This window comes from Vidua macroura, chromosome 8, assembly GCF_024509145.1.
Source record: "Vidua macroura isolate BioBank_ID:100142 chromosome 8, ASM2450914v1, whole genome shotgun sequence".
In the NCBI taxonomy this organism is placed as follows: domain Eukaryota; kingdom Metazoa; phylum Chordata; class Aves; order Passeriformes; family Viduidae; genus Vidua; species Vidua macroura.
This window is the reverse complement of record NC_071578.1, coordinates 25,358,510-25,386,040: the sequence shown is the minus strand read 5'-3', so window position 1 is coordinate 25,386,040 and position 27,531 is coordinate 25,358,510. Positions and strand designations below refer to the sequence as shown.

Genomic DNA, 27,531 nt, shown 5'->3' with positions numbered 1-27,531 from the left:
AAACCAAAAACCAGCACAATGACTGGTAGGTTTGTTGAGGTTTGGGGGGGAAATTGTGTTTTTTTGTTTTCCAAACTCTGGCTTGAAGTGTCATGGCAAGAGCCCAAGAGCCAAGGGGTCCTGAATTCCTATGTAATGCTTTTGCTATTTACAGCTAGTAAGAATGCAGCTATTTCATGCTGTGCTGCAGGTTGGTAATCTAAGTCCTAGTAACTAGTAATATTCTTGGATACTGATAATAAAGAAAATATATGCAATAGGTCACAAAAAGCAAAACCTAAAATATGTGTAAATAAAACCTTCCTGCCTCCATAGAACTGCACTGGGAGAGAAAGTGAGTTGTATTTAGAAATCAACAGGTAAAAAAAAAACACATTTGAAATATACTCACAGATGAGTTATGTCAGTACTCAGGGGCCAGTATGGGGCCAGCCTTCTCTGAGCTACATAAGCAAATCAAAGTGAGACTCTTTAGGGAGCCTCTGGAGAAAGTTTTCTTTGCTCCACACTCACCACCTCTTCTGCACAATTTCAGGAGTTGAGCATGCAGTAACATACCTCAGATGGAGATAAATCTGTGCTGGGGAAAGGTGAGCAGGGGGCTATTAGCCATTCTTCACCATTCCTCTCCTTTGCAACCATCCTGGCACATTTCAGGCATATGCAGAATTGGGAACCAACACCTCAGTTAGATTCAGCGATCTCTCCAGTGTGCCTTGCTCAGTATAGGAACTATGCCCTGGGCTATGCATAGACATGTACAGCAAACCAAAGCCCAGAGGAATAATATATTTCTGATGGCAAGAGATCCCTTTAGGCAAGGATGAGGCACCTTGATAATCCATCATGTCCTAAATGAGCGCTCCTTGAAGACTTGATGTGTAGGACTACCTTGAGTCTTTATACGCAGGAGAAATTCAAGGCAAAGTATCACAGGTAAGATTATGTAGAACTGGTTTTGTTTGGGTGGAGTTTTTAAAGGGTTTTTTTGGGGTTTTTTGTAGTTTTTTTTGATTGGTTGGTTTTGGGTTTTTTTCTAATGTGGATTCAGCTCTCTGTTTTGTCAGGGTACAACAGTTCTTAGAATAAAGTAAACTCAGTCCACAGAAGATTTCTTAATTCCCTAAGAATAAGATTCTCTAAAGCAATTAAAAACCTACTGAAATCCTGAAAGGAATGGATGTCTTACTCCCCTGAGAATCTTAAAAAATCCCATCTAAATGAATAATGCAGTAATAAAGGGTATTTTTCTTCAGGCTTACAGAAAATCGGGTGTGTTACATCCATTGTTGCCAGTGCAGCTCACAGTTAATTCCCTATGCACTCTGCAGAAAATATACCTCTTAATTGTCTCCTTCGGAGTTCATTCTACATCCAAATATCAAATATTGTAAAAATCCTTTATACCCACTGTCAAAACATTTACACCTTTTTCACTAGCAAGCAGTGCAGCACATAAAAGACAGGTGTTGGCATTACTTGTCTGAATATACCACTGTACAATAGAGCTGTAAATTCTTCTGTTAATATCTCCTCAAAGCCTTGTGTTGGTTTCTTTTCTTCCTTCATTTCAGAACAGCCTATAGAATTCATTAACTGAGAGGAAAACAATTTAATCTCTCTCTTCCCTTTACATTATTGTCATGTATCAGAAGAAAAAATATAGCACAAAATACTTTTTTTTTTCTTTGCTTTAGCTAGAGGCTCTTCTGACCTGAAATCCCTGCATTAAATCTCTGCTATGACCCTTTAATTTTTGTGAGTTTTCTCTTCTTGTCTAAATAGCTTCTAAAAAGAAGCTTATGCTAAAGGATGGAACAGTTAACCATTCCATTTTCAGTGGCTTCTTGAACTAAAATCCTGTGAGTGGTTTACTATGTATGATCAGTACATTTTCAGAAATTATGGGTCAAGAATATTTAATTTTGTACTTTTTTTCACTGTTGGAACACTGTTATGTTTCAAAGTCAGAAGCCTCAATGTTCTCAATGTGAACTCAATGGAAGATCAACAACAGGAAGGTTGCGGTTTTGGTTTTGCTTTTGTTGGTTGGGTTTTTAAATCAGTAAATACTTCCAGGCCTATTTTAGATTTTAGACTCTGTACCTGACATTTCCTGCAAGTAGCATGGAAAATAAATATATGCATGAGGATGTCTTCAAACTTGAGAAAATATCAATACGCTAATCCAAGTAGGGAATTTTGTAACAAATATTATTCCTGTAGGATGCATTCACCTCCTTACAATACAGAGGAGATTGAATTTTTATTTCTATTATGTACAAAAAAGCTATAGCAAGCTATACAGACCGTCAATAAACTTCTGTGATGGATCCATGATGTGACACATGCAGTAGATATCAAGACCTTGCTGTATCTACTGAAACATGGAAATTTGCTTAATCAGTAAAGAACACAAATATCTCACTAAAACCTGGCAGGGCGAGAAATTGTCTTGTGGAATAATAAAAACAGAGCAAAGAAACAGATTATTGCTCTGATCCTGGCTCAGCAAACTGAAACACCTCTGCCCTGGTACAATAGTCACTGATACTGTGTTTTGTGTGCAAACTGAAGAGTGTGACAGTTTTTTTAAAAGGTTAGTGGGCAGTATTCACCATCCTTTCTCCAGGCAGACAAAATGTTTGCATTCATTCAGTCTTGGTCTTGGAAGCAAGAAATGGGAAATTCTAGTTTGTGGGCATCTTTTGCTAGCATTTCACTTGTTCACATTTCTCACCTTGTTACTGCTCATCTAAATTCTCGAAGTTTACTTGAGAATTTGAAAATGAGAGAGAAAAACCTTCTAGTGTGCAAATTAGATCTAAATCAAGGAAAAAGATGAGAAAAGTGATATGTGCAAGAAGAGGAAGAGGAAAAGCCCTTCTGGGACCTATTTATGTTTTCATAACTCTAGCCATCATTAGGCTCTTGTTTCTCCTAAATACTTCTGAGGGGGAGACAGACATGAGCATGAAAGACTGAGCTTTTACCAAACCAATTGCACAAAACACAACAAAGCCCACAGTGAGATTCTTGTTTACTTTGGATTTCTGCAAAAAGGCAAAGTAGTCTCTTAGAACCTTCCTGGCTTTGTACATGTCATTCCAAGGCAACACTGCCTGGTGACACTCCAGGGGGAACACATGGACCAAAGGCAAGAACCGTGCATGGAACAGCACTGCTGCTAAGGACCCTTGGCTGGGATGACCTTCCTGCAGAGATCTCAGAGCCCAGCACTGGCTCATGGGCAGTTGCTGTAGGGAGCACAGTTCTGAATACACAGAGACTGAGGAAAGTTTGTGAAGCTGGGAGTAATTCTTTCTGGAATCAAAGGCTCCTTTGAAAACTAATTTAAAGAAATATATAAAAGCAGAAATTATTTACAATTCAAAAACAGCAGTCGCTGAACACTTCACCCACTGAAGGCATCACAATGAGAAGTGAGTGCCAGTTCCCTGACTTGCTGTGCAAGCTGCATTTGGAACTCGACCCACTGCTCACTCAGAGCATGGAAATGTTACCATTTCCCACTGCAAGTGGAAGACAAGGGTGAAAAACTGCAAGTGTTAAAACTTCTGTCAGTCTTGGGGATTGTTTTGGAAAAAAACATGCCTCCTTAGATTTTTATTTACTTGCAGCATCTTCCTTCTCTCAAGCCTATAGGCACATTTAACCATCAGGATTTTCTTTTAAAAACAGTGTCAGAAGAAATACTTGTACTTGCAAATCTATAGGTGTTTAATCTCAACAAGAAAGACAATTCAAGCACAAAACTTCAACTCTGCAGTCCTTTAAAATAGCTACATACTTTCCTATCTCTGAAATAAGCATTACTGACTGAAGTGTGGAATATTTTACAGACATGTAAATCCATAATCACTATTTTAAAAATTAAAATTCTAATGGATATACATATATATTTACTTATGTTAGCACCAGGTTCTGCTTCTGCACTACACATTTAATATATTGATATTTTTTAACAAGTAAGATGCTTCTTTTTGTCTTCAAATAACTTTGACATAAGAAAAATACTATATTCTAACACCAAATATATATTTTCTCATTAACAGTCTTTCAGTATTGATACATAAATTAGTTTTGATACTTGTGAATTGTGAATATTTGGCTGCTTAGGCACACAAACATTTAAGTTTGCAATGCAGACTGGCTCCTTTGTGTAACCTTCTCTAAAACAATGCCACATTTACAGATGTATAGAAGAGACAATAAATAATGAGCATTCATTTAAAAAGGCTGCTGTGGGCTAAGAAAAAATGAACTCCATCCCAGCCAAAAGCAGGACATTACCCCACCATCTGCATGCTCTATCATGAGTATACCACTTGCAGAGGAAAACGGGATTTAATTCAGCACCAGTGGATTTCATAATATCTACACTGTGGTTGATATTATCCTGAATAAATTATATAATAAATCAGCATAAACTCTGGCAAACCAGTGAGGGCCTGATTAGACTTTGCCTTGTTTACTGTGCAGCCATTTATTCTGAGGCAGGTTTCGACCCATTATACCCATTTTTCCATCATGTAATTAAGTACAGAAAATAAAGAAGAATTTAAAAATCAGGCCCATGTCCACACAGACTGGACTGAGATAATCAGCTACCAAAAAGCTTTCTAGTAATAATAGCAATAAATTACTTAGAATTATAACATACTCTGATTTTCTATCAAAATTAACAAGACAGCAAATTTAAGTCCTAGTGCAGTTCCCTGTGCCACTATTGCCATAGCTGTAAATGGCTAGGAAAGAGAGTACTGCATTTACTAAATGCAGAAAAGCAATTAATTGCTTAGGTAATAGGAAGCTACTGACAAATTTCATCAAGCCAAATGAAAAGCAGAAAAATAGACAAGAATATTGTGAAATCATGGTGGCTGCATGACACAAACTATAAAAAGGCAAACAAAAACAAAGCAGATGTATCTATAACACTACATTTTATGAGTATCCCTGCCTTTATCAGATCATCTCCACAAAGCATTAAAAAAACCCACCAAAAAAAAACAAAAACCCACCCACACAACACACACAAAAAGTAAAAACAAAAAAACCAACAACCAAAAACTGGAGGGAAAAATAGTGCATTCAGTCATGAGCCAAATTATAAAAAGCCTGCAATTCTTAGTGGTTAAATCTCAGAGAAAAACAACAGTGCCACTTTCTAAAGCTTATCTCTAGAAAAATAGGAAAATAATTTTAGAAAAAGGTAATTCTTAGGCATTCTTTCCTACTTAACATTGTTATAAAGCTTTTCAATATGTCTTGTATAAAAGTAAAATAGAATGTTTTCATTTTAAAAACAAAGAATGTTTAAGAATATTTTGAATACATATTCCAGTTTTTCATGAATTTGTTGAATTAAGATAAATCCCAACACTTCAAATTTGGACTTCGAAACTGAACTTACTGTCTTTATTAGAGGTTTCAAATGTTTTACTTGGATGTAACAACACAACCAAAATATAGACTATAGCTTCAGGCAAACAGGATATATATCTTAGTCCTATTTAGGAAAAATCTTAAAAAAATAAATGAGACGTACTGAATGAAAGCACATTTTAGAACACTGAAGAAAATTTACCATGTTAGTGTTAGAGGAAGACAACTGCATTGGCTTTAGACTAGCAGATGGATTCAAATAATTTTCTGTATGATGCATCTCTGAATGAATACTTCAATTACTTTCCATAAATAAAGGCAATTAATCTTAAGTTCCACCTAAAACAAAGAAGCTTCACAATGACTTCAATGAAAGAGCAAAAAAAAAAAAGTTGACATGAGTAATGACTCTTAGATATTCAAAATCTGCTTGTGTGTAAACTGGAACGCAAAGCTCTCCACAGACACCCATGCTTAGTAAGGTTTATTCACATGTCAAATTGCTGTGAACAAATGTCTTGAATAGTGTAACACAAAATACACACGGGTAGGAAAAGTTTTGTAATTCTACTGGTTATTAACAGAGAGGTGCTACCCAGGCTGATCATGTTTTTTGAGCATTATGAATGTTCAGAGCCTTCTTTGGGAGCCTTCCTCCTAGATTGTTAGGTTAAATTGCTTTATTTATGCTAATATTGATTTGCTATTCAGTACACAGGGAATGCATTATGAATAAAACTTCATTAATTCAGTGGCCTCACTGTAAAAGCATTTGCCCAATGAACCGATAGTGAAATGTCTAGAAGATAATTGAGTTACATGGTAGTAAAAAAATATTACACTACAGTCTCTGACAAGCTGCTGACTTGCTGGTGTTGCTAATGTTTCCCACCGGCCTTATATTGATACTCATCTGTATTGATGTATCTATGCTTTTTATCTGACTACATGGAAGTTAGGTTTGGATTCTTCTTGCATCCAACAAGATTCTTTAGACCTCTAGTTTGACTTCGAGCAGCAAGGATTGGCTTTTAGATCCTGGGGCCCTTTCTCCACGTGTTGTGTTTCCGTGTGCCTCATGACACAGCTGAGGGTTGCTGCATGCTCCCAGGTGAAATTCTTTATTTCAGGGAGAACCTAGACTAGTGCCACAGATTTGGCCCAGAGTTTATAGCCTTTCATGAATACCCTGAGTAGATACCAGCTGATAAAGGCAGTCACATGGTGCAACTGGCTCTGCAATCACCACAGCAATGCGTGAGTACAAGGCAAGGAAGCTTTACTGATAATGTTCTAGGCCATGAATTAGACAGAAAAAAAGCAGTGGAATGCATTCTCAGTTTGCTTTTACCTAATAAGGAAGCCATCAGTTTTTAACAAAAAATACAGCCCACAATCAAAAACTACTGATGAACTCTTCTCCTTTCTATAACTAAATGAATAGAGCCAAAAAGTACAAAACCCTGATTATATTACCACATACACATGCTCACAATGGTTTTTAAAAGCACATATATCTTACAGCTCACCTAGAACACTATAATCTCAAGGGTGTTGAAGAAGCTGTCAAGACACATTTCCCATAAACCTAAATGACAAGTGTACTAGTAAATCACAGTGTCAGCAGAGCTCACTCAAAAGGAGGAGAAAAACAAAAGCCACAGTTGACATGGAGCCCTGGAAAATTCAAATTTTACAGCTGAATGTTTCCACAGATAACTAGGCAGAAAATATACTGTGTTCTTTGCTTTACATGCTTTTCTCTCAGGTGAAGGAAAATGTTTTTTTCCTTAAATATATTCCTTTTGTGTAAAGTTTAAGAATGCATTTATTTTTTCGGTACATTAGCAATCTGAAATCTGAAATCTATTTTTATCTGTGAGAAGCTTCCAGATGACATCACTGATCTCAAAAGAAATCATTCTACATGTTTTTTTAATCAAGTAATTATTAGAACTTTTATTGCTAAAAGGGGTACAAATTTAAATCATGGTATATCTGGAGTAATTTCCCATATTCAAATTAAAACAGCAGGTCCAGATAGATTTCTACAAAGCATTTTCTGTAACTGCTTAAGAAACTACTTCTTTATCTAGCTCAAAGAAAAGTAAATCTAGGCATAATATTGATAACTAATTTTTCTTCTCACACACTTGGCTAGATTTGGGAACCTTAGGCTATCTTTGTTAATTACAGTGCTTTCTAGCTGCTTGCAGCATCCTTGAACATTGATTTCTTGTAGTGTTCCTCAGGGGGAAAAGTTACCTTTAATCACTCAATAAAGTGAACCAGACACTGAAGCACTGTTGAAAGTCAAATGAGAACAACATTGGGATAGTAAAAACTTCACACCTAACGAGTGGCAGTGTAGTACCCATGTGCAGCTCTGACAGTGACCCAGTTCTGGACATCCCCTGGGGTCTGACACAGTTCTCAGTTAAGCCACCAAAAACCAGATGCTAAATTGCCTCATTTCCTACCAGCAGTAGAGCTAAGGTGAGTGAGTTAGTAGCTAGGCTCAAACTCACAGCAGGATAATCTGAATGAGGGGTTTGAAGCCACTACTCAGAAACAGAAATTACTTCCATGGAGGAACCAACTTCATCTCAACTTTTCATCTCAACTTTTTCATCTGAAAAAGTTATAAACAGAAGCAGGCACAGATTTTTACTTAATTTTTGGATACAAAGTCTGGAATTAAGTGTCTTTCATTTACACTAAATTTCATAAATGAAACATGATAAAAGGAACTGAACTCATACAGCAACTGTGCAGAATAATTTGTTCCTCACACCATCTAGGTTCTTAAAGCTTCTGTCACCACCCTGTAAACAGTAGCATGGTTAAGAGAGAAAATAGGAGAGGGAGCTCTGTCCCATGACTAATGAACTACTACTTTCTTGTACTTTGGATTGAGTATCTATAAATGTTTATAGCACACTTTAAGTCAAAAAGATTCCTTTTACCAAGCATATTGGAATGAATTTATAATAGCCACATGCACTCATGAAAGGTCCGTGCTGTGCTTAATTGTGAGAAGCAGTGGTAGCAGCAGTGGCAGAATGGCCCATGGAATTACAAATAATTTAGATCTGAGGCCTCCCCATGGTGGATTAAGAACTCTTGTGTATTTTATTATGGATGTTAATCTTGGATAGAGAGCTAGGGTTTGAAGCAGTCAGAGCCAATGCCAATCAGTGTGCCAACCTGCATGGCTCTTTTGGAGTTTTTTCCTCTTCAAAAGAGTTGTGAGTTTGTGATTTGACAATCCCATTCACTGAAAGGGCAGGAGAAGAAGGAAGAACTGACCTTTCTGAAATTGAAAAGGGAAGGAAGCTGTCATTCCCTTAATGTTTGCAAGGGAAAGGCAAATTTCCGTCTCCCTCACTCCATCCCATTCTGCCTCCCTGCCAGCAGCACACAGTGCAGTGACATACACAGGTTAGCTGCCTGCAGTCACAGAAATCTCTTTCCTTTCTTTCTCTACCATCTCCTACTGTTTACCTCCTGCAGGGAAAGTAGTTCAAGTGTCATGATCTGCTTCTAACTGGGTGAACTGGAATTAAGCTAAACCAGCAACATATTTCCACTCAGACCCACACTTTCCCCCCTGCATGACTACACACAATACCTGCTGGTGCCCTGTTTGAGAGAGTTGTCTTTGCTTAGCAGGAAGATAGTATTACCTCAGAGGAGCTGAAAAATAATAACTTGTAATCTTTTCCCTTGAGGCTGGATCAATAGGACTGCAGGTTCAGTGCTTAGCAGAGCAAGAAGAAGGACCAATAAGGCATCCAGCTTCTGGGAAATCAAGGAAATTTACTGACCTCAGTCTGCAAGTGTTTGCTGGGCTTTAAATAGATAAAATAATAAATATAACTCAGTCTGTCATAAGCTGATGTAAAAATATACAGAAGCTTGTGAAAGAGAAAGCATATTTTTGTAAGTGTGCAGGCAGAGGAACAAGAGCTGCAGGCATGGCTGATAGATACTTAGATATAGACTAACAATAAGCAGGATATGAGCAATTCATCTAGGACTAACAAGGTTCTGCACAGGATACCTGTGGTATGCTAGAGGGAGTGATCAGGAAACAAACAGACACAGCACTTAAAGGTGCACAGTATGAGCTGAATGTCTTGTGCTGGTAGTGACTGGTATCTAAATGTGCATGGATAAACTCCAGCTGACACATCCACAATGCCACTGGAAGGAGAAAGCATGGTCCAGCAGGTAAGGACCAGACTACAGTACCTGTAAAAGGGTACCACTGCACAGATTCAGGCTGCTGGACAGATGAATAAGGCCTTCTGCATTTGCTTTGGTCACCATCAAATAATCATAATCCCTTCCAGTCTTACTATAAGCAACCTTTGTAGATGTCTGGGCTTTTTACTTGTGTGTAATACTCATTTTGTGTAAAATGTGACTTTTATGTCTTTACATATGATTTCTTCCAAATAACTCTTGCTCTTGTATCACATAGTTTTTATAAATGATTCTTCATATCTAAGCACTAACTGCAGAGCTTTCTGTCCAGACACACCTCTCTTTGTTTTATGTAATGTGATAAAGCCTGACGGAGCTGCAGTAACAGAGAAATGTATTCACACACAGACCAGCTCAAAATAGAGACAGAACTGTAGTGAAAAATACAGGTAAATACTGTAAGCTACCATGATGGCTTACTAAGCAAAATCATAATTGCTCACAATGGCATGCGCTTACAGTAGCAGATGGAGAAGAAAATCTTAAAAGTGTTTTAAGTGAAAGGGGAAGATGTCTTCAAAATGTAAAGGAATTTGATTTTCAATATTTTTTCAGTAAATTCACCTGGGAGTAAATGCTCTGAAAAAGTTGCTCAATATGCTTCACTATGCAAAGAGCTGCCTGATGCAAACTTGAAAAGCCTCTTTTTTAAAAAAATATTATTTTCAACTGACCCTGCACTGTCTGGACTCTGTACCTGACCTGTTTGTGTCAGTGAAACTGTTAGCACACCTGTTTCCCCTTTGTGCTCACATGTTCCTTATTATCTCTCATTTTAAATGTCTACCATACCTGCTAAGAAAAATTGCTGCCCACTGTTCTCAGAATGTGCCAAATCTTTAGAATATAGCTTCCAGTTAAAAAGCAGTCAAGAAGGACAATGTATTGTAAAAGAATAAGAAAGCTCATTTCACATTAGCAATTAGCCTATTTACATTAATTATTCAACTGCCTCATTCTACAATTTCCCTGCTGTTCTTTTGTGCTTCCTTTCTCTTTGCAGCATGTTGCAGCTCACATTACCTCACTTTGATACTTTGCTCCCTTCCAAGAGGAGCCATGAGTCTAAAACATTTATTTTGTTTGCTAATAACCTGTCTGCGTAGACACTTTGGAACTCTAATGGTGTAAGAAAAACAATTCCAAAGCCTTCAAAAGAACTGACAGACTGAAACAATCATTATGACCTAAGTGGAATGAATTAGTGGGTAAAGGATCATCTTATGTCTGAGAAAACAGAAAAACACCTCTCATTTCTTAAAGAAGAAGCTGAGAGCTGAATTGAAGCTGAGGAAGCATTTGGATTTTTTCATGTTATGGGTCTGACTTAGGACAAAAATAATCAAGTACCAGAATCCACCATAGGACCTCAACACCTAACTCCAAATACTGTGTGCTCTTTGAAAAATACTATCAGAATATCCAGCAAATGTTTGATAAGAATATGTTCAGAAAATACAGAAAAAGAATGTTCCATCTCACAGGAAGTAAAAGAAATTATCATGGGTCTAATAAGAGCTCTCATGCTCATATCCACCCATATAAAGGATATATATAAAACTGCAAGGACAAACTGGTTCATGTCTGGTGCTGCATTAAAACCTGTATGTGTAGGTTATAAAAATTACAGCTTTATAATAATTCTGAAGTAAAATTACAATAGTGTTACTATTTAAAGGCAAAGGTACAAACCCAAGGTGAGCCAATCCTCAGTCCTTCAAATGCAAGACAGATTTTCCAGCCCCACGGAGGGTTTAGCAACCCCTCTGTATCATACACCAGAGGGCTCTCATTCATCTTGCAGCACCTCTGAGACATTCTGTGCCTCAATTCAGCAGCGGGGGAAAGCACAGGACTAAGCAGCCTTGGAAACTCCTGTGCTCTGTGTAACCACAGGATGGGGACAACAGAGGTGACAGCTGAGCATGCCTTCCCACTCAGGCCTTCTCAACATGTTTTCTAATGTAGCATTAGGTGATGAGAGTGTAATTTGGTGTCCAAACTTATTCCATATCTGTTCTTCCTGCCAAGATTCCCAACAAAGGTAACTTCAATTCCTATCTGAGTTTTCCGAGAAAACCACACAGACTGGGGATGCTGATTGATACTAATTGACTGTGGCATTACTTGTTTTGCACAAAATCAACCAGGTGGCAATATTTGGCAGCCTGTGTTGACTTGGCTGTATCCCTGCAGCAGCCACAAGCCACAAAGCCTACAGATATTTGAACTGCTGATCACAACTGTGTCCATCCTTCTCTGAGAACTGACTGGCAGAGAACAGAGAACTCTACCTTTTTAATAAATGAAGTAAGACATAATCTTTTCTAAATCTGTCATCTTGAAAGTATCCTTTATCTTTAATCTTTCCCAGACAATGGTTCAAAATAAATTTTTATATTCTGTAACCCCTTTTTTTTAATCTCACTTCCCCTTCTTCATTACTTGCATAAATTAGAGAACTGGATCTGTCCTGCAAATGTGTGCAACAGGTACATTGATAGTCACAATTTTCATTTGAGTCAGGAATTCTCTGATTCCATTCCCGATGTTTCCCAGCCACGGAACATTTTAGATACTAAGCCTTACACATAGCTATTTTTTTGCATCCTTTAGACCTGTGGAAGACAGTGAAAAGCTCGCAGTGAATTCAGGAGATGTTTAACAAACTTTGTATCTTTTTATCATCAGCTACAATTCTAGAAGAGAAAAAATCTCAGACCCCTAGGGCTCAGTTTACTTAAGCAGATAGTCTATATGCACGCTTTTTCAAATAGATGTAAAACCTTAATAATGATAAAGCAGTCAATTAGAAAATAGATCATTAATATCAAGAGACTGTACTTCTTCTAGATTTACAACACTTGCTTTACATTTTCCTAAAATGCACGTATTGAAAAACTGGAAGAGCAGAAGAAAACTTCAAGAGCAGAAGAAAAAGCATGCTTTTGTGCTCAAAGTAGCAAACTTTATTCACTGTTAGATGTTTTTCAAACAAAACACTGCCATTTCTGTGTCCCTTAAAAATATTACAATACAAGCCATATGTTATATTTCCCACAGTTCAGCTATGTGAATGTGCCCAGTGCCCTTGCTGTTGTTCAAGGACTCAATGAATAGACTTTCAAAAATATCTCCTTTACTGAGAACACTTGATTTGCAGAACCATTATCACTCTTCTGGTGCTCTAGATTTTCCTCTTGAAAACAAGTTTCTTCCTGAAAACAGCATTAGCCATCTGAGGTAGCCTTGATCTGTAAACATGTTTGCAACACTTTCCTGATAAACTGAAAATTTTCTTCCCTGGGCTCCCTTGACCTCAGAGATTATTCAGCTTCTGCATCTCTCAGCAGTCTTTCAATCCATCCTTAGATCTTCTCTGATCAGCTCCTCCACAGCTCCCCACTCCCTTAATTGCTCCACCACTCTGACTCCCCCTGGTGAAAGGTTCTCCACAGTAGCACCCATTCGCCTGCAATTACATATTAAAGGTACAGCCTTTAGGGCAACTACGTCATGTTTCCAGATCTGTGGTATCAGCCTCTGAACTTTCCTTTTAACCTGAAGGCAAGTGGAGATATGATAGTGCTGCAGCAGATGCTTGGCAAACAAGCTCACAGCCACCCACAGACAGGCAATGAATAAATTCTGTACTATTCTCACTACATACCTGAGAGATCCCTGTTATATTGTGTATAAACAGAAGCACTCATAAAACATTGCTCTCAACTAAAGCTGGGGAAATATTTCAAGATCAACACCCTCTGCAAAGACCAACACCCCTATATTCTGAATAGAAAATAACCAAATGTAGATCAAAGTATGTAAGGGTGAACAGTCTAACATCTGAAGTTAAAAATATCAAAACTATCAAAAATAACAGCTGACAAAGTAATTGGAATGGGGAAAAAAAAGTGCTGAAAGAGATTGCAAGCACAAAAGAAAGGTTAGAAAGGTTAAAGGACAAATGAAAGAGCACATATGGAAATAATACATATTTCAGCCACCAGCAACATTTTGTTAAATCCTTAGGGGAGGAAGGGTCTTTAGTTTTGTTGCCATACGGAATTCTATCCGTATGTGTCTTATGCCTGCAATGAACCGAAATCTGCAATTTGCTAATGCCTGTGATAGTTTGGCAGAACTCTTCAACCTACAGGGAACACTGATAACTTCCCCTTTATTTGGCATGGGTCCCACAGGGGTTTGAAAAGAAAAATCCAGTTCAAAGCTAAACTTGGTAAAAAAGGAATGAATCCCCCTTTCCTGTTTGAGAGACAGCTCTCCCATCCTAAACACCAATTTACTTTCCTGCTATCAAAGCATATCAGCAACTGGGATTGTGGCAAATAATGCTCTTCATTCAAATTAACCTAAACCTTTCATACAACTTGATACAGCATTAGGATGCCCATAAGAGTTTGATTCATATGCTTATACTCATCAGTTAGCAGGTAGGAAATCAGAATAAAATTATTAACTTTCTGGTTATCACACTGTACAGAATTTACCTTTAATTAAATTTAGACCAATTTCTTAGTTTTCATAGTCAAAAAAATTAAATAATATTTCTTTTCACTCAAACCTAAGGCAACTATTAGACAATACAAAATAAGTAGACACTGATTACATTAAATCCCAAGATAGTCCTGACTTTAATCACTAGCTATGATGATTCTTCTTTTTAACTGTTTGAGAATTGAGCATTGAGCACTGTGACCACAAAGTGGGCATAAGGTGCTTTAAAAAAAAAGGTTCATTGCTTCACAACCCAAATGTAGTAAAGATCATATCATAACTTTATGATTTAGGACAGAATTAAAGTTGGGTTTAATTTATATAAAACATTTGAAAATGGGTATGTAATTCATTTTTCTTTGCAAACTTAAGAAAATCATTCTAGATTGAAAGAGCAAATGAACTGAGTTTTGGCAGGGATCTATCATTCAAACAGAGCAAAAAATAATTGAATTTACATCCAGGATTCAGCTATATGTTACAATTTGTATCCTTAACATGTCAATTTTTTTAATGAAGAAAACAGTAAAGCCTACTTCAAATAAGCTAAAAAACATCAGCTGGAATTTAGATAACTGATGATAATTTCAAGAGACAAATAGAGATGGATGAAGTTGAAGCTGATATTTATTTAAGTAACTTTTTGTGACTAAAGAAAGGAATGTTCTGATTTGAAAGATCTTTTGTTGTACAGATTTTACTACCCTGCTTCAAATGAAACACTTTGTAGTGATTCTTCAAATGAAGACAAAAGGAAAACTTCAGGTACATTAAGCATGCCATATGTGTTACCGTGTTTCATGTACCATGAAAATGCCCCAGACAATGTGTATTCTTAAATGGAATCCAGATTGTTTTGATGACTTAAAGTGCAAAATAAGCCAAATATATGAGGATAAAGACATTTGCATTATGATTTGTACTTTGCTACTTTAGCTACACACATGTCTCAAAGCTTCATCTCTGCATAACTAGAATAAGTTATATGTCCACACTACAATTTGAAGACAGTGAATCAGCTAATGCTTAACTTCAGCTAGAAAGCTGAACAGCCTGACAGTCAAAGCAGGCAAGCCAAGCTCTACTGACCCTGGCAAAAACATGTAATTCTGTAATAAACTGGTATCTACTTTTTCAATACTGCTGCAATAGCCCTCTTAGTTTATGGCGTTCAAAAAACCCTTAACGTGAGGCAGAATATTAAACTCCCATTTTATGGTCCAAAACTGATATAGTAAAATACAGAAGTTGCTTAAGGATGTGAAGGATCTAATTATACCTGTTGTGAGAGATGCTTGAGGTGACCCAGTGGTTCGAGTTGACAGCTGTAATTCTGGGCTTTGCAGAATGGCTTTCATTTGTGCCAATTTCTTATACAAGTCAAATATATTCTGCTGTATATTTGTTCATAGACAAAAATAATTCATAATGTATCCTGGTTCCCTGAATACAATACAAAATAGCAGGAGGCCCAGGAGTCAGACTCGATAATCCTTGTGGGTCCCTTCCACCTCAGAATCTGTGATTCTGTTTGGTTTTCCTCAGAGTTTGTGTCCATTACAAACTGTAACACAGACACCAGACAACACTACCAAACACTAATTATTGCGCCTGCAATAACCTCTTTAGATTCCACCACTGCAGAAGAGTTACAAGGCAGCTGAGTTGTTCACAATTTACAATTGTAACAATTAATCTGACCAGAGCTGCAAAAGCCAAAACAACTCATGCAGCAAATAGGTACCAAAACAGCACTCACAGGAGTCCCTGCAAAGAAAACCACTGAGGTTTAGGCTGGGTGTCTTTGTCAGGCTCTTTGGGTGAGAGAAGGAAAAAATAGGTACTTTGCTCACTTTTATAAGTCATTGCATTCAGTTTCTCAAGATATGAAGAGCATGACTTGGGAAATTAAAGAATGATCATGAATGTCTCAATTCTTTCAGTGATTTACAAACTAATCCAAAAGTCACCAAAATTAGTGGAAAGACTGCACATGCATTGGCTCAAGCCCAGATACCTCCTTAACTTTTAGCATAAATTATGTTTGTAATTCCTCACATGAATTTATAAGGATGTGACCTTCCCACACACAGGAAAAACATTTATCATTGGATCATACAGAAAGATCCTGGTTGGAAGCACGTCTGGCAAATGTCCACAAATGAAATTTTAATCAGTTTGTCTCTCAGAAAGCAACCACACCAAATGTCTTCCCTAAGGAAACAAACACTGTCTGCATCACTGTTCGTAAGAAATGGAAGTATTTAGAACTTACAAGCTATACATGACTGACTTCAGTGTCTTTGACCAATTAAGCCAATGAAAATAGCAGCTTGTTGATGTCTTTAAACACATAAGGATTTGTGTATCATAAACAGAAATCTGCAATATATGAAACACTAAACTTATTCAGAAGTCTTCCTTGCCTGACTCACTTCAGAATGCCCACACATCTTCATCTTAGCCTAAGAGAATCATGAATCAGATGAGGGTCAGCTTAGTGCTTTGAGCAAAGCAATAGACTCATCAAAAGCAGCAATGGAAAAAAAAAAAAAAGATTTAACTTTAAAGTCTTATTGGTCCCTCAATTATGTCAGCTATTAAACCAGAACTGGTTTTTTTTTTTTTTTTAATGTCTAAGAATAGGGAATATAAAGATCATTGCTAGTACCTATGAATACAAAACATCTTACCTGTGAATTATATATCAAAGATTCAGTTGCATTGCAAATGTTATACAAAGCAAAAATCTCAGAGATGCTAGGAACTCCAGCAGATAAGACTGTGCAAATTTTGGATTTGCACATGTCCCATCTCAGGAAAACTGCCTAAAATTATGCACTCTCAATTATTTTTGAAGAAAAAAAAATAATTTTTGTTTGCAAAAGAAAGCAAGAAATAAAAAAATGCTTCCCCAATTTATGAAATAAAGTAAGACAATGATTAAAAAGATATGAATTCAAGTCATTCTTGCAAATCAGGTAAATCAAAACTTGAATGTCACTCATCCACATACCATATCACTGTGCCTCTATTTGACACTTAATTTTGGAGCACCTCTCACCCTATTCTTGGTCTCACTACTTTTGCTTGACTTGCTAATTTGCAGCAAATATGTTTTGGCCAAAATAGTCTTGAAAAAAACTTTGGTGATATGAGTCCCAAATTAGTCTAGTTAATTAGTAAAAAGAAAATGAGGAAATCATATGCTAATAGTAGGAAAGCTGCAAGAGTCTTGTTTTAACAGGAACTCAGTTTCACCATGTCAATAGGCTTTGGTTTTGGGACGGAAGCTGGCAAATTAATTTCCTGAGCGAATGCTCACAGCTGTGTTATACACGAAGTGAGAGATCGGGGAATTACCATGGAACCACTGAGCAATCCTGTTGGTGTTCCTCTCAAAGCCAGCCCGCCGAGGGATCTGCTCCTCCTTGAACCAGCGAATGATGACGTCTCGGGAGAAGGGCCGGGAAGGGCGCTCCCAGATGTTACTGCACGCAGAGACAGAGCATCAGCAGTGTATGAAAACAAGGGACAGCATAAATAATAGCCTCTTTTTACATATTTACAAAACATACAGCTGCAAAATGGTCAGCACAACTTCTGCTCAGTACAACCCACTGAACAACTTTAACTTTTTAAAATTTGTTAAATTTACTTTGTGTTTTTATGGAAATTACAGTAGTGTGATTTTTATATTTGCAGTGGCACCTTAAACATTTTCTTACAGAACTTGAATTGAAAAAATAATTTACCACAATGGACATTTCAGTCAGCTTTCCTTTTCCACCTCATTTTTATTCCCATGTAAATATTGACAAGCAATTCTTTTTTCTTGAGTATATTCCTTTTTACTGGCAAAAAACCTCTAAATCAGTATCAGCTATAATACACTATGTCTCCAAACAAGAACCACTGAGCACCATATAGGGAATGTTTAGTTTAAACTTTTATGTTTCCTTTGCATTCTCTACTTGACAGCCTGCCTTACTCTTTCTACTACTTTCTATGTGTTTTAGTTAGTAGGAATTATCCTCCAGTCTGAATTCTTCTCCTCTCCTGTGATTAATTGTGCTCCCTAAATAATCAAAGGAAAGATTAATAAATACCAAAGATACTTGGTTTTGCCTGAAAAAAAAGCCAGAAAAAACTAAAAGCCTCTGAAACTTAGGACTGCTCTTTGTTTAAGAAAAAAAAAAAAAAAAGCTGTTAGGCAGCAGGCAGTTCAGGCAATTTTAGGCTTGACGCTTAGGACTTGCCTAAGAATTTGTCCATTTGAACTTCAGCCTCACATACTGATCTCATGCTGTCTTCTCAAGGAGTCATCTCTGTGTGAATTCTAAGAAATCAGCCTGAAGATAAATGACATTTAGTTTGCATTAAATGTGTTTTTCTTTTCCTTTAAACATTCTTTTTTCTGATCATCAGGAAATAGCAAGACTGAGGACTCCCAAAACATGAAGAATTGCTTGTTGAAATGGTGGGGATTGGAGAGGGAGCAATCCAAGAGAAAACTCTTTCAAAACCACTCCAGCACAAACCAACCTGGACGCTGCAGGAGACAGCAAAGGACTCGCACTGCTGTTGTTCAGTTTGATCTCCTGATCATTGCTCAGGTTTGTCCCCTGGAACAAATGACTCAGGCCAGCCACTCTTCCCTTCTGGATTGCACGCAGGGACTGCCGTCGGTATTCGTCCCGTGCCCTGCGCGCTTTGTGGCTCCTCTCCTCATCAGCAGCCTTGGAGCGGCGCACTGGGCCGAATGAACAGGAGGAGAGATTTAGAAATTCAAACAGCCACTTAGCCCTCTGCTTACAGAGCAGCTTAGTGCCCTTATTCCTACATGAGCTGATTTTAAGAATGTATAAATTGTGACAGAAGGCAGATAACTGGATGGCTTCCCTGATGCTTCACACACAGGCCCACTTCTAGAAGACGACTCAAATTATCAATGATCTGACCACTACTGGCAATAACTGAGCCTCTACATATTGTGACTAAATCTGACACTTCTTTTGGCTGTAATAAGAGAAATTCTGCTTGGGGACATCTTTTCCCCTGGAAGTGCACCAAGTTCTATGTTTCAAGAAAGGCTGTTAATTACTGCTTTAAATTAAGTCTGTGTCTAGCAGTGTTCTTGGCCACTATGAACGTAACTAGAATTGAAGAGTCAACTCCCAAAATTTACCATTACAAAAACTGACACGTAGGTTGCACTTTGTCAGTGCTGTTTGCTTTCAGAAAGGCATATGCTATCTTTGTCATGGTACTTATAGTCACAGACATTTCCAACTTGAAATTCACAGTCTAAAAATGGTTTCAGTAACAATGGATAAATTAACAGCCATTGGGAAGGGTATGTTGATGCTATGGATGGGGCTGCCTCACACTTCAGTCTCTGAAATTGTATATGGAGAACCAGAACTTGTACTGGAAGATTTAATACACATCTGACCATGGCACTGACCAAGTAGTTACCTATTTCTGTAACCTGAAATGAGACTGCTGCTCTGGCCACTGTGGCTCAGACATCTTTCACTAAAGCTTCCTCATTTTAAAGTTAATATTCCAACAATTCTGTCTTTGACATGGTATAACTTAAGAATTCTACTGTAAATATTTGTCATCTATCAGTTCTTTTCTGGTGCCTCAAGCCCCATTTGGATGATGTTTTTGAGTCCAAATAACTGCAGGCAGGCAAATTATTCCAGTGCAAAACAAACCTTTAACATGCAGTGAAGCAAATATTAAAGAAGCTAGCTATGGCCTCCAGTAGCAATTATCAATCCTACCATGACTATCCTGGCTTAGATCATACCCAGTTCATAAAGTGAAAACTCCATTTCTTACTCCCCCGTGACTGTACCTGTGACTAGGAATGCATGATATAATACCAGATAGCTGCATTTCATTAGTCTGCTTGCATCCCTCTGGTTTACACTCCCAATTTAAAGTAAGCAGAAGTATAACTGGATTTAACTCCCAAATTCTAAGACTGTTTAATGGAATCAAGAAATAAAAGCACTCAAAGCCAAATGAAATTAAATAAAACCTTGTGGGCAAATGAGGGAAAGGGAAAAGACCTTTAAGCTTGGAATTATATAATATTATCCTAAGTAGAAAGATATGCAGGACTAAAAGCTCATCAAGATCGCATAATAAACGAGTCATAGATGCTTCACATGTATACAATTGGCAGGATTTCAGTTTCACTTAATTACATACCCTGAAGTTTTGGCTAAACACAGTAACAAACAAATGCACAGCACAGGAAATACAAGTAACCGACTTCACTATTTATCTTAGAGATCATTATTTTTAAGGGTAGATAATGTCATTTACATATAGTGCTTCAATGGCTCCAGTATTTCTGCGATTTATCCCTTATAAAGCCACTCGGTAATGGTCACTATAAAGATGAACTTTGTGCTTACAGCACAAGGAGAGACTGCAAGGAAGATAAGTGTGATGCAACTTAGCAAGACATCTAGAAACCCTTAACTCTTTGTCACCATCACAGTATTCAGATTGAGGGCAGACTGTCTACCTCTACCTTTAGAAGTTGTCTAGTTGAGCTTCAGCTGTGGACCTGTGTTCCTAGGTTATCCTAAGTTTCCTTTAATCTCTGGTTGGTCAAGGGGCTTTTTGAGCAAATAATCAAAGTCACTGGCATCAATATCCATGTTTGGTGACTAGAAATAGTACTGGGGATAAAGCCATCACAGTCAGGAATCTACAGAAAAGTTTTTCACTACACCCCAGACAAAATGATATATACCACATGAACCATCCTCCCATACTGACACTTCCCACAAATTTATCTATCTTGAGAAAGTCACTTAGAATCTGAAGATAAATCTGGATGTATTTTTGTAGAAGGTTTTTCTTACAATAGAATTTCATTACTATTTGTATTTTTCTTTATGGCTTTGAACCATCTCACTAGGAGGGAGAACTTTATGTCTGCATCAAGTCTAGCACAAATATTTTAAGATAGAAGAAGCCAAAATCCTATATTACTTGTATTTTAAGACATATCATCACCTGGTAACAAGAAAGCACAAGTAGTCAGGACTTCTAGTACTGACTTAAGTAGAAACAGATTCATTTCCTTAGCTGGCTATCCTTTTACAGTAAATTTACTTCTGGCATGACTCCTATGAAAAACACTAGTAGTGTAGTTAGTCAGTATTCTCAGTGGGGAGATTAGATATCTGGGAAAAAACCCTAAAAGCTCCAAATCACCATAACAGATCCATATGTCTAGCATAAAGAATTACTACAAATAATAATTTACATACTCTTACATCTTTCTTTTATTTCATGGAATAATGTAAGGTGGGGAAATCAGGAATTTGCCAAGCCCATGGGAGATCTACAGTTGAGCCAGGTCCTGTAAGACCAGCTCCAAGACTGGTTTTCTCTTCTTGTCTTGGTTGTACCAACAACAGGTACATCCTCCAGTGCTCATAAAATGAAGACATTTCTGCCCTCCTGGAACTGGAGCTCGTGTAGAAATGCCTGAGCTGCTCAGAGAGGTGTGTACCATTGTGATTGCAGCCTCAGCACAGCAGGCCAAAAATGGGTGACCGAGCCCTCCCGGAAAACTGGAAAACACATCCAAGACTGGTCCATACTGCCATCATTATCTGGTTGTCATTATTAGAAATGAATAGTTCAAACATGTCTCTGTGACATGCAACATGAACATCCTCTTAACAACAAAGAGCAAACCACAAAGCTGGGTATGCAGGGGCTCTCTTTGTGTCCTCCAAGGGTTGGCTTGGGTTCACCCTGTTTTCCATGAACAGTTTATGAGAATCTATGCTTTCTCTATACTAACCTAAGGTGCCTTTTTTCTTCTATATTTTCTTAGGATTGAGAAATCCCTATTAGCAGTCCTGGCAAAGTTCTAGGACCAAATCTTTTGATATAGATGAGGATTAATTCATGCTGCGCTGCAGCTGAACTTGGCAAAATAATTTGTGAAAGACTAAGACCTCTTAATTTTCTATAATCTATTTTCTAAATCAATCTATTTTTGATTTACAGTCAGATATGTGAAAGCTAAAAAAACCCAAACATATGCTATGAATATCCATCATAATTTTAAAATTTTTTGTTTAAGCTTTCTCCTTGTTAAAAATTTTTGGAAGCTTGTTTATGAGCTATTAAAAATTACTAACTAATACATAAAATTCAATCTTCAGATTTTCTGAAGTGCACATACAAATCACTCAGTGTTTTTGCCCTTTCCTAAGTAGAAAATATAACTTCCCACAAATGCTCTTCAATACAGCTTCAGTTCAGCAATTTTATCTGAAAGCACGTGAATAATCTCATTTCTATTCAACAATGCACTGTGAGACCTGTTGGAGTTCAGAGGGCACATATATGCAAGGTTGAGCACTTGCTTAGTTAATGCATAGCTAAACTGAGGAACATTCACTTTAAAATACATAAATACCCAATGCATTCCTTTAAAAGTCAGGTAAAAATAAATTCATAGACACATTTGTAGAAGAACATAAAAATACAACAATATAAAAGAAGCTATAATGAGTCAGCCTGGTATCCTTCTTCCAAGAGAGACCAAAAGTAGGTGCTTGGGGAAAGGCAAAAGAATAGATCAACTCACTCATCTCTGTCTTCATTTTTACTGGAATAATTTTGTTCTGGAGATGAATAAAGCTGGTCAGATGGTATCTGAGCACTTCCCTGCCTTTTGCAGTTTGCAGGGCTTTGTAAGTGTATTAACAGAATGTCTTTTAAAATATTCAATCAGATGAATATTTGTGCTACAGCTTTTTATATCTTGTTTCACAGATTCTTTTTTTTTTTTTTTTGCTTTCTCAAGACAGGTCACACTTAAATAAATTAGAAACCTAAAAATGGGACAGCACACAGAAACATCCAAAACTAAGGAGAATATGTACCTTCTGCTATCCGAGCTTTGTTTTGTTTTTCAGTTTCAAAAATAAGCATTTTGAACAGTAGACTCTCTGAATATTCATCTTTTCACTTGCCAACCAATATCCCTGCTTGACTTACTAACTTACAACTGCCTTCTGAAATACCCCAATACATATCTTTTATATTAAATCGGTGTGTAATTGCTTTTACAACACCATTTTTCCCTTTTAGTACTGATTTCCCAAGTTATTCTACATTTGTTATTTAGTATATTGAAAGCCCTAAAATGATGTATTTCAGTTAACACAGTAGTTCTATGGGCCATTATTGTTTTTTGGCAAACAGCAGAAGCAAACTGAACTGAACAACAGAAACTAATATTTGCACCACTTTGCTTATTGCCTTGGCAATAAACAGCTGAGGGATAATGTGATGAGGAGAGATGAATCCCCATCACATTCTGAATTCCATCTACTAAACTAATTAGTAGTGTCATCAATATCATTGCTACATTCCTCTCCCCAATACCTGCTCTAGCACTACTGTTCCCCTGCAGCACTGAGCCCTGTCTCTGTGGAATAGGTAGGGGCTCACTTCAAGAAGGTAAGACCCAAAGGAGCCTGGCATTGTTCCTAAAAGACAATATGGTCTCCACTGCAGGTTTGTAGTGGCAAAAAAATGTAAATATTACATCTGCTTGTAACTCTCTTATGCATTCATGCATTTATTTATTATTTAGAAAAGCTGAGTCGTAGAGAGTTTTGCCTAACTTTACTAAATTTCATCTCAGTGTCCCACAGGAATACTTGCAGAAAAAATGGAAGGATTGCCATAAAGAGACAAAAAAATGTGGAAATGAAATAAAAAATGAAAAATCTGGTGAACCTGAAGTACTAATTCATTTCATAGCAATTTCAGATTTTCCCACTTCCAAATATTTCTTACTGACCATCTGCTGCACATTTTGGCTTCTGCAGTAAAGTTAAGGAAATGGAAGATGTTAATATAACTGAGGAAACTCAGTGCAAAGTTTGATAGCACAGTCTAAACCAGCCAGCAGCTGATCTCAGATAAGGCACTAGACACTGCATCTTCCTATCTTCAGTTGTTACACCCATTTGCTAATGGAGCACGGTTCTGAGCCCTCAAACCAACGGGGATAAATTGAGACACTGAGATAAGCATAAGAGGATAAACAAGGATATGGTACACTCTAGTCATTAGTCTGCAGTTAGTTTAATGCTAAATCAATTACTGCTAACAGCATAACTCTGGCAGCACAGAATTTATAGCAAGCTGCAAACCCAGCAGCAGGAGAGAAGGTGCTGAGCTTTTGCTCTGCTTTGACAGCACTACTGCTGGTGACCAGGCTCAGCAGCTCCGAGTCACCTGAGCTGCTCTCAGTCACCCTCTGGCTGAGGGGACACGCCTGCAGGTACTGAGGCACTCAGACTGGAGGTGATAAAATTCCTCCAGAACATACAGAATACCCCAGAGCTTTCACAGGAAAAAAAGGCAGACTATACCCACAAGCATGTGATGCATTCACGAGTGTTTTAACAGACCAAAAATGCAATTACAGAATTCATAGCTTATTCCTTTCATAGCTTATTCCTTTTCTCCCTCCCTTCTCCCATTATTCTATTATTCTGCATTTTTGATGTCTATCCCTGCACAAACAGCATTCCTGAGAATGAAAGAAAACAGAGAAAACCATTTAAAACATCAGTTACCTCATTAATGCAATAGTAAGAAAATGATACCTGGTTTTAGTAGTGTTTGTAGTATTTTGTTTTATTTCAATGTAAAGGTATCCTGGATTTCTTTTTTCTTTTAACATTATAATTGAAATGTATTTTCTTTCCTTATATAGCATCAAAATAATCCTAAAGTACAATAATACCGTCTTCTATGCTGGGTTGCCAGCTGATGCTGATTTTCTGCAGAACTAAAGGGATACTTTTTCCTCAACTCATTTTACTCTCACATACCCAGAATACAGGAAGTTAGTTTTTCTTTCCATATAAACATGTACACCTGGATTTAGATCATTCTCCAGAAAATAATTACTTTATCTTTATTGACTGTGTAATATGCAGAGGTTTGATTGACCAAAATTAACATACCCTATTATGAGCTTGGAAAATGGCACCAGTGCATCATAAAGATTTAATTCATCTTGTACAGAATGATTCATTATCAGATCAATTCCAGGTAATAGCACTTCAGTAATTAGTCCTCAGGAATTAATGAAGTGATGACTAAAGCCATAAAATAAAATAACTGTATATTTTGAAATTTATTTATAATGTGGACCTTCACTTATGTACAATATTAGCATATAGATCTATATAATAATATAATTGTTCTGTTCCTTACATACTTTTAAAAATCACCTAAAAAACCCTGAAATTAATCACAATTATGAAATTGATAAAGAATTTCAGGTTATCTAAAAAGGAACAGGACTTCCATAGAATGAGATCATCATCAGTGATTTTTTTAGAGCAACAATCTAAGTATGATTTACTGTAATCTTTTGGAATTAAGTGAATTTCAGCATTGATTTTATAGCTTCACCCCACTACCATATGGAAGCAATTAAAATACTGATGAAGACAGATTTTATCTCTTCAAAGATAGCTGAGGACAAGCTGTCAAAATAACTGTGCCCTTAGTTATTATTACTAAGCCAAAACTGTTAATTAAGTACATTAGACAGAATTTAATGATCTCAGTCATTGTACACAAAAACTTTTCTATAAGGCATTGACACAGATCCAGGAAGCAATCCAAAACGTCTGTTTGTAATTTTAAGCTGGCAATTTCCACCAAAATAATACAGCACTTTGTATTGCTCTAGGTAGAAGAGCCACACCTTCTCTATTCTGCAAGTGTCCTTTTATGTGCTTTCAGAAACACAGGAATGCTGTGAAGGTGGCTTTACTCACACTGTTCTTCCCACTCCTGGTCGTCGTCGCTGTGCTGACTGTGCTGCTGAGCTTGCTTGAGGCTCAGGTACAGCTCCTTTGCCCGGATTTCTTCCTGCTGCCTGATTAGTTCCTCACCTTTCTGTCTTTCCTCTTCTTCTCTTTTCTGGGGAAAATGGAGTAAGCCAGAAGTGACTAAAGAGGAGGAATGTGCCAAAAGTTGAGACACTGCTTCAGTTGCTTCCTATCACAGAGAAGCTGCATTACCTTGGACAAATCACTATCTCTTCTAACTTGGGGCTTCTTACGACTCACAGCAGGCATCACCTGAATTTTCCCACCTCCTAGGAATTCCTGAGGAGGGTACATTTTGAGACCACAGTATCAAAGGAATGAGGAACATGTAAGCATCTAAGATCTGAAAACTATACAGAAAACATTTTATCACATAGAACCAAAGCCTGTGCTATTCTCCAGCCTGTAAACAAAGCTTGGTTTTCCCACTGAAGATATTGCTGCCTTCAAGCACTACACACATCATCCACAGGACCTTAGAATTCAGGAACTGATTTATTGCTGTTCTTGGTTTAGAAACTGTCCCAGTGTGTCATCATAACCAACACAGGGAGGAATAATATTTTCCAAAAACTAAGATCACTACATTCTGGAGGAAAAGGCAGGTCCTTCAGCACACTATAGTCACTTTGTAAATTATCGCTAAGACTAACATGCCAAAAAAGTTCCCTTCCAAGAAAGCCTTAAAAGAGATAGAAATCTGAGAAAGATTTCTTCTGCAGTTGGCCTCCCTCATATTATCAATAACATAGGAGCATAATTAATGCAGAACTAGGAATCTGTATCTGTTTTTCCAATGAGTTTTCCCAAATCTCTTAGGTAGTGAAGAAACAGATTTAAATCATATCGTTTAATTGAAGCCCACAAAAAACTCAAAACTGAACTTCATTAAGTGTTACTCATATTATTGAAATAACTTGAATTACAAATAAAAACGGTTTTTATTTAATTTTATAATGGAACCAGCACTATACCCTTATGGGTAACAAACTTACAGGTAAGAATTTTTTTATAAATCCCTGAGTAAAATCACCCTGAATTACTATCTAGTTACCTGACCTAAACTATAAGTATAGGAAACCCAAGTAAATTGTTGCAAAATGTTAATCCTATGAAATTTCTAGGGTGAAGGTTAAGGGTCCAGCCCTTAAAGTTATATGGTTCTATGAACAATACATTAGACTGCTCTTACTATTTCTAAGAAGTAAAAGTCTAGCATTGTTCTTCAGTCAATTTCAACGCTACTATCTTGGATTATTTCTAGCATCATCCTTCCATTGTTAGTTCCTGGCTCCTAAAAACATTAGTGGACAGTTCATTATTTTTGAAAAGTCAATGCTTTTAGACAACATTCATTTCAAAGCCAAGCAGCTTCCTCAGAAAAAAGAATTATCTTTTTTAATATCTCTGTAGAATT

The 27,531-nt window shown here is 37.1% G+C and overlaps 1 protein-coding gene across 3 annotated transcripts in view; it reads right to left on the bottom strand.

The window, feature by feature from the left end:
- Window positions 1–27,531, bottom strand: part of SH2D4B (SH2 domain containing 4B) — a 60,644-nt gene that overhangs the window by 11,203 nt on the left and 21,910 nt on the right. For 2 of the 3 annotated variants that reach the window (XM_053984090.1, XM_053984089.1), the window contains 3 exons: window positions 26,061–26,205; window positions 18,742–18,949; window positions 17,560–17,687 (listed from right to left, as the gene is read on the bottom strand). In XM_053984090.1, the coding sequence (XP_053840065.1) occupies window positions 17,560–17,687; window positions 18,742–18,949; window positions 26,061–26,205 (481 nt within the window). Of the gene's footprint in view, window positions 1–13,076; window positions 13,151–17,559; window positions 17,688–18,741; window positions 18,950–26,060; window positions 26,206–27,531 lie in introns of those variants that run through there. The other variant, XM_053984091.1, reaches the window with a different exon arrangement.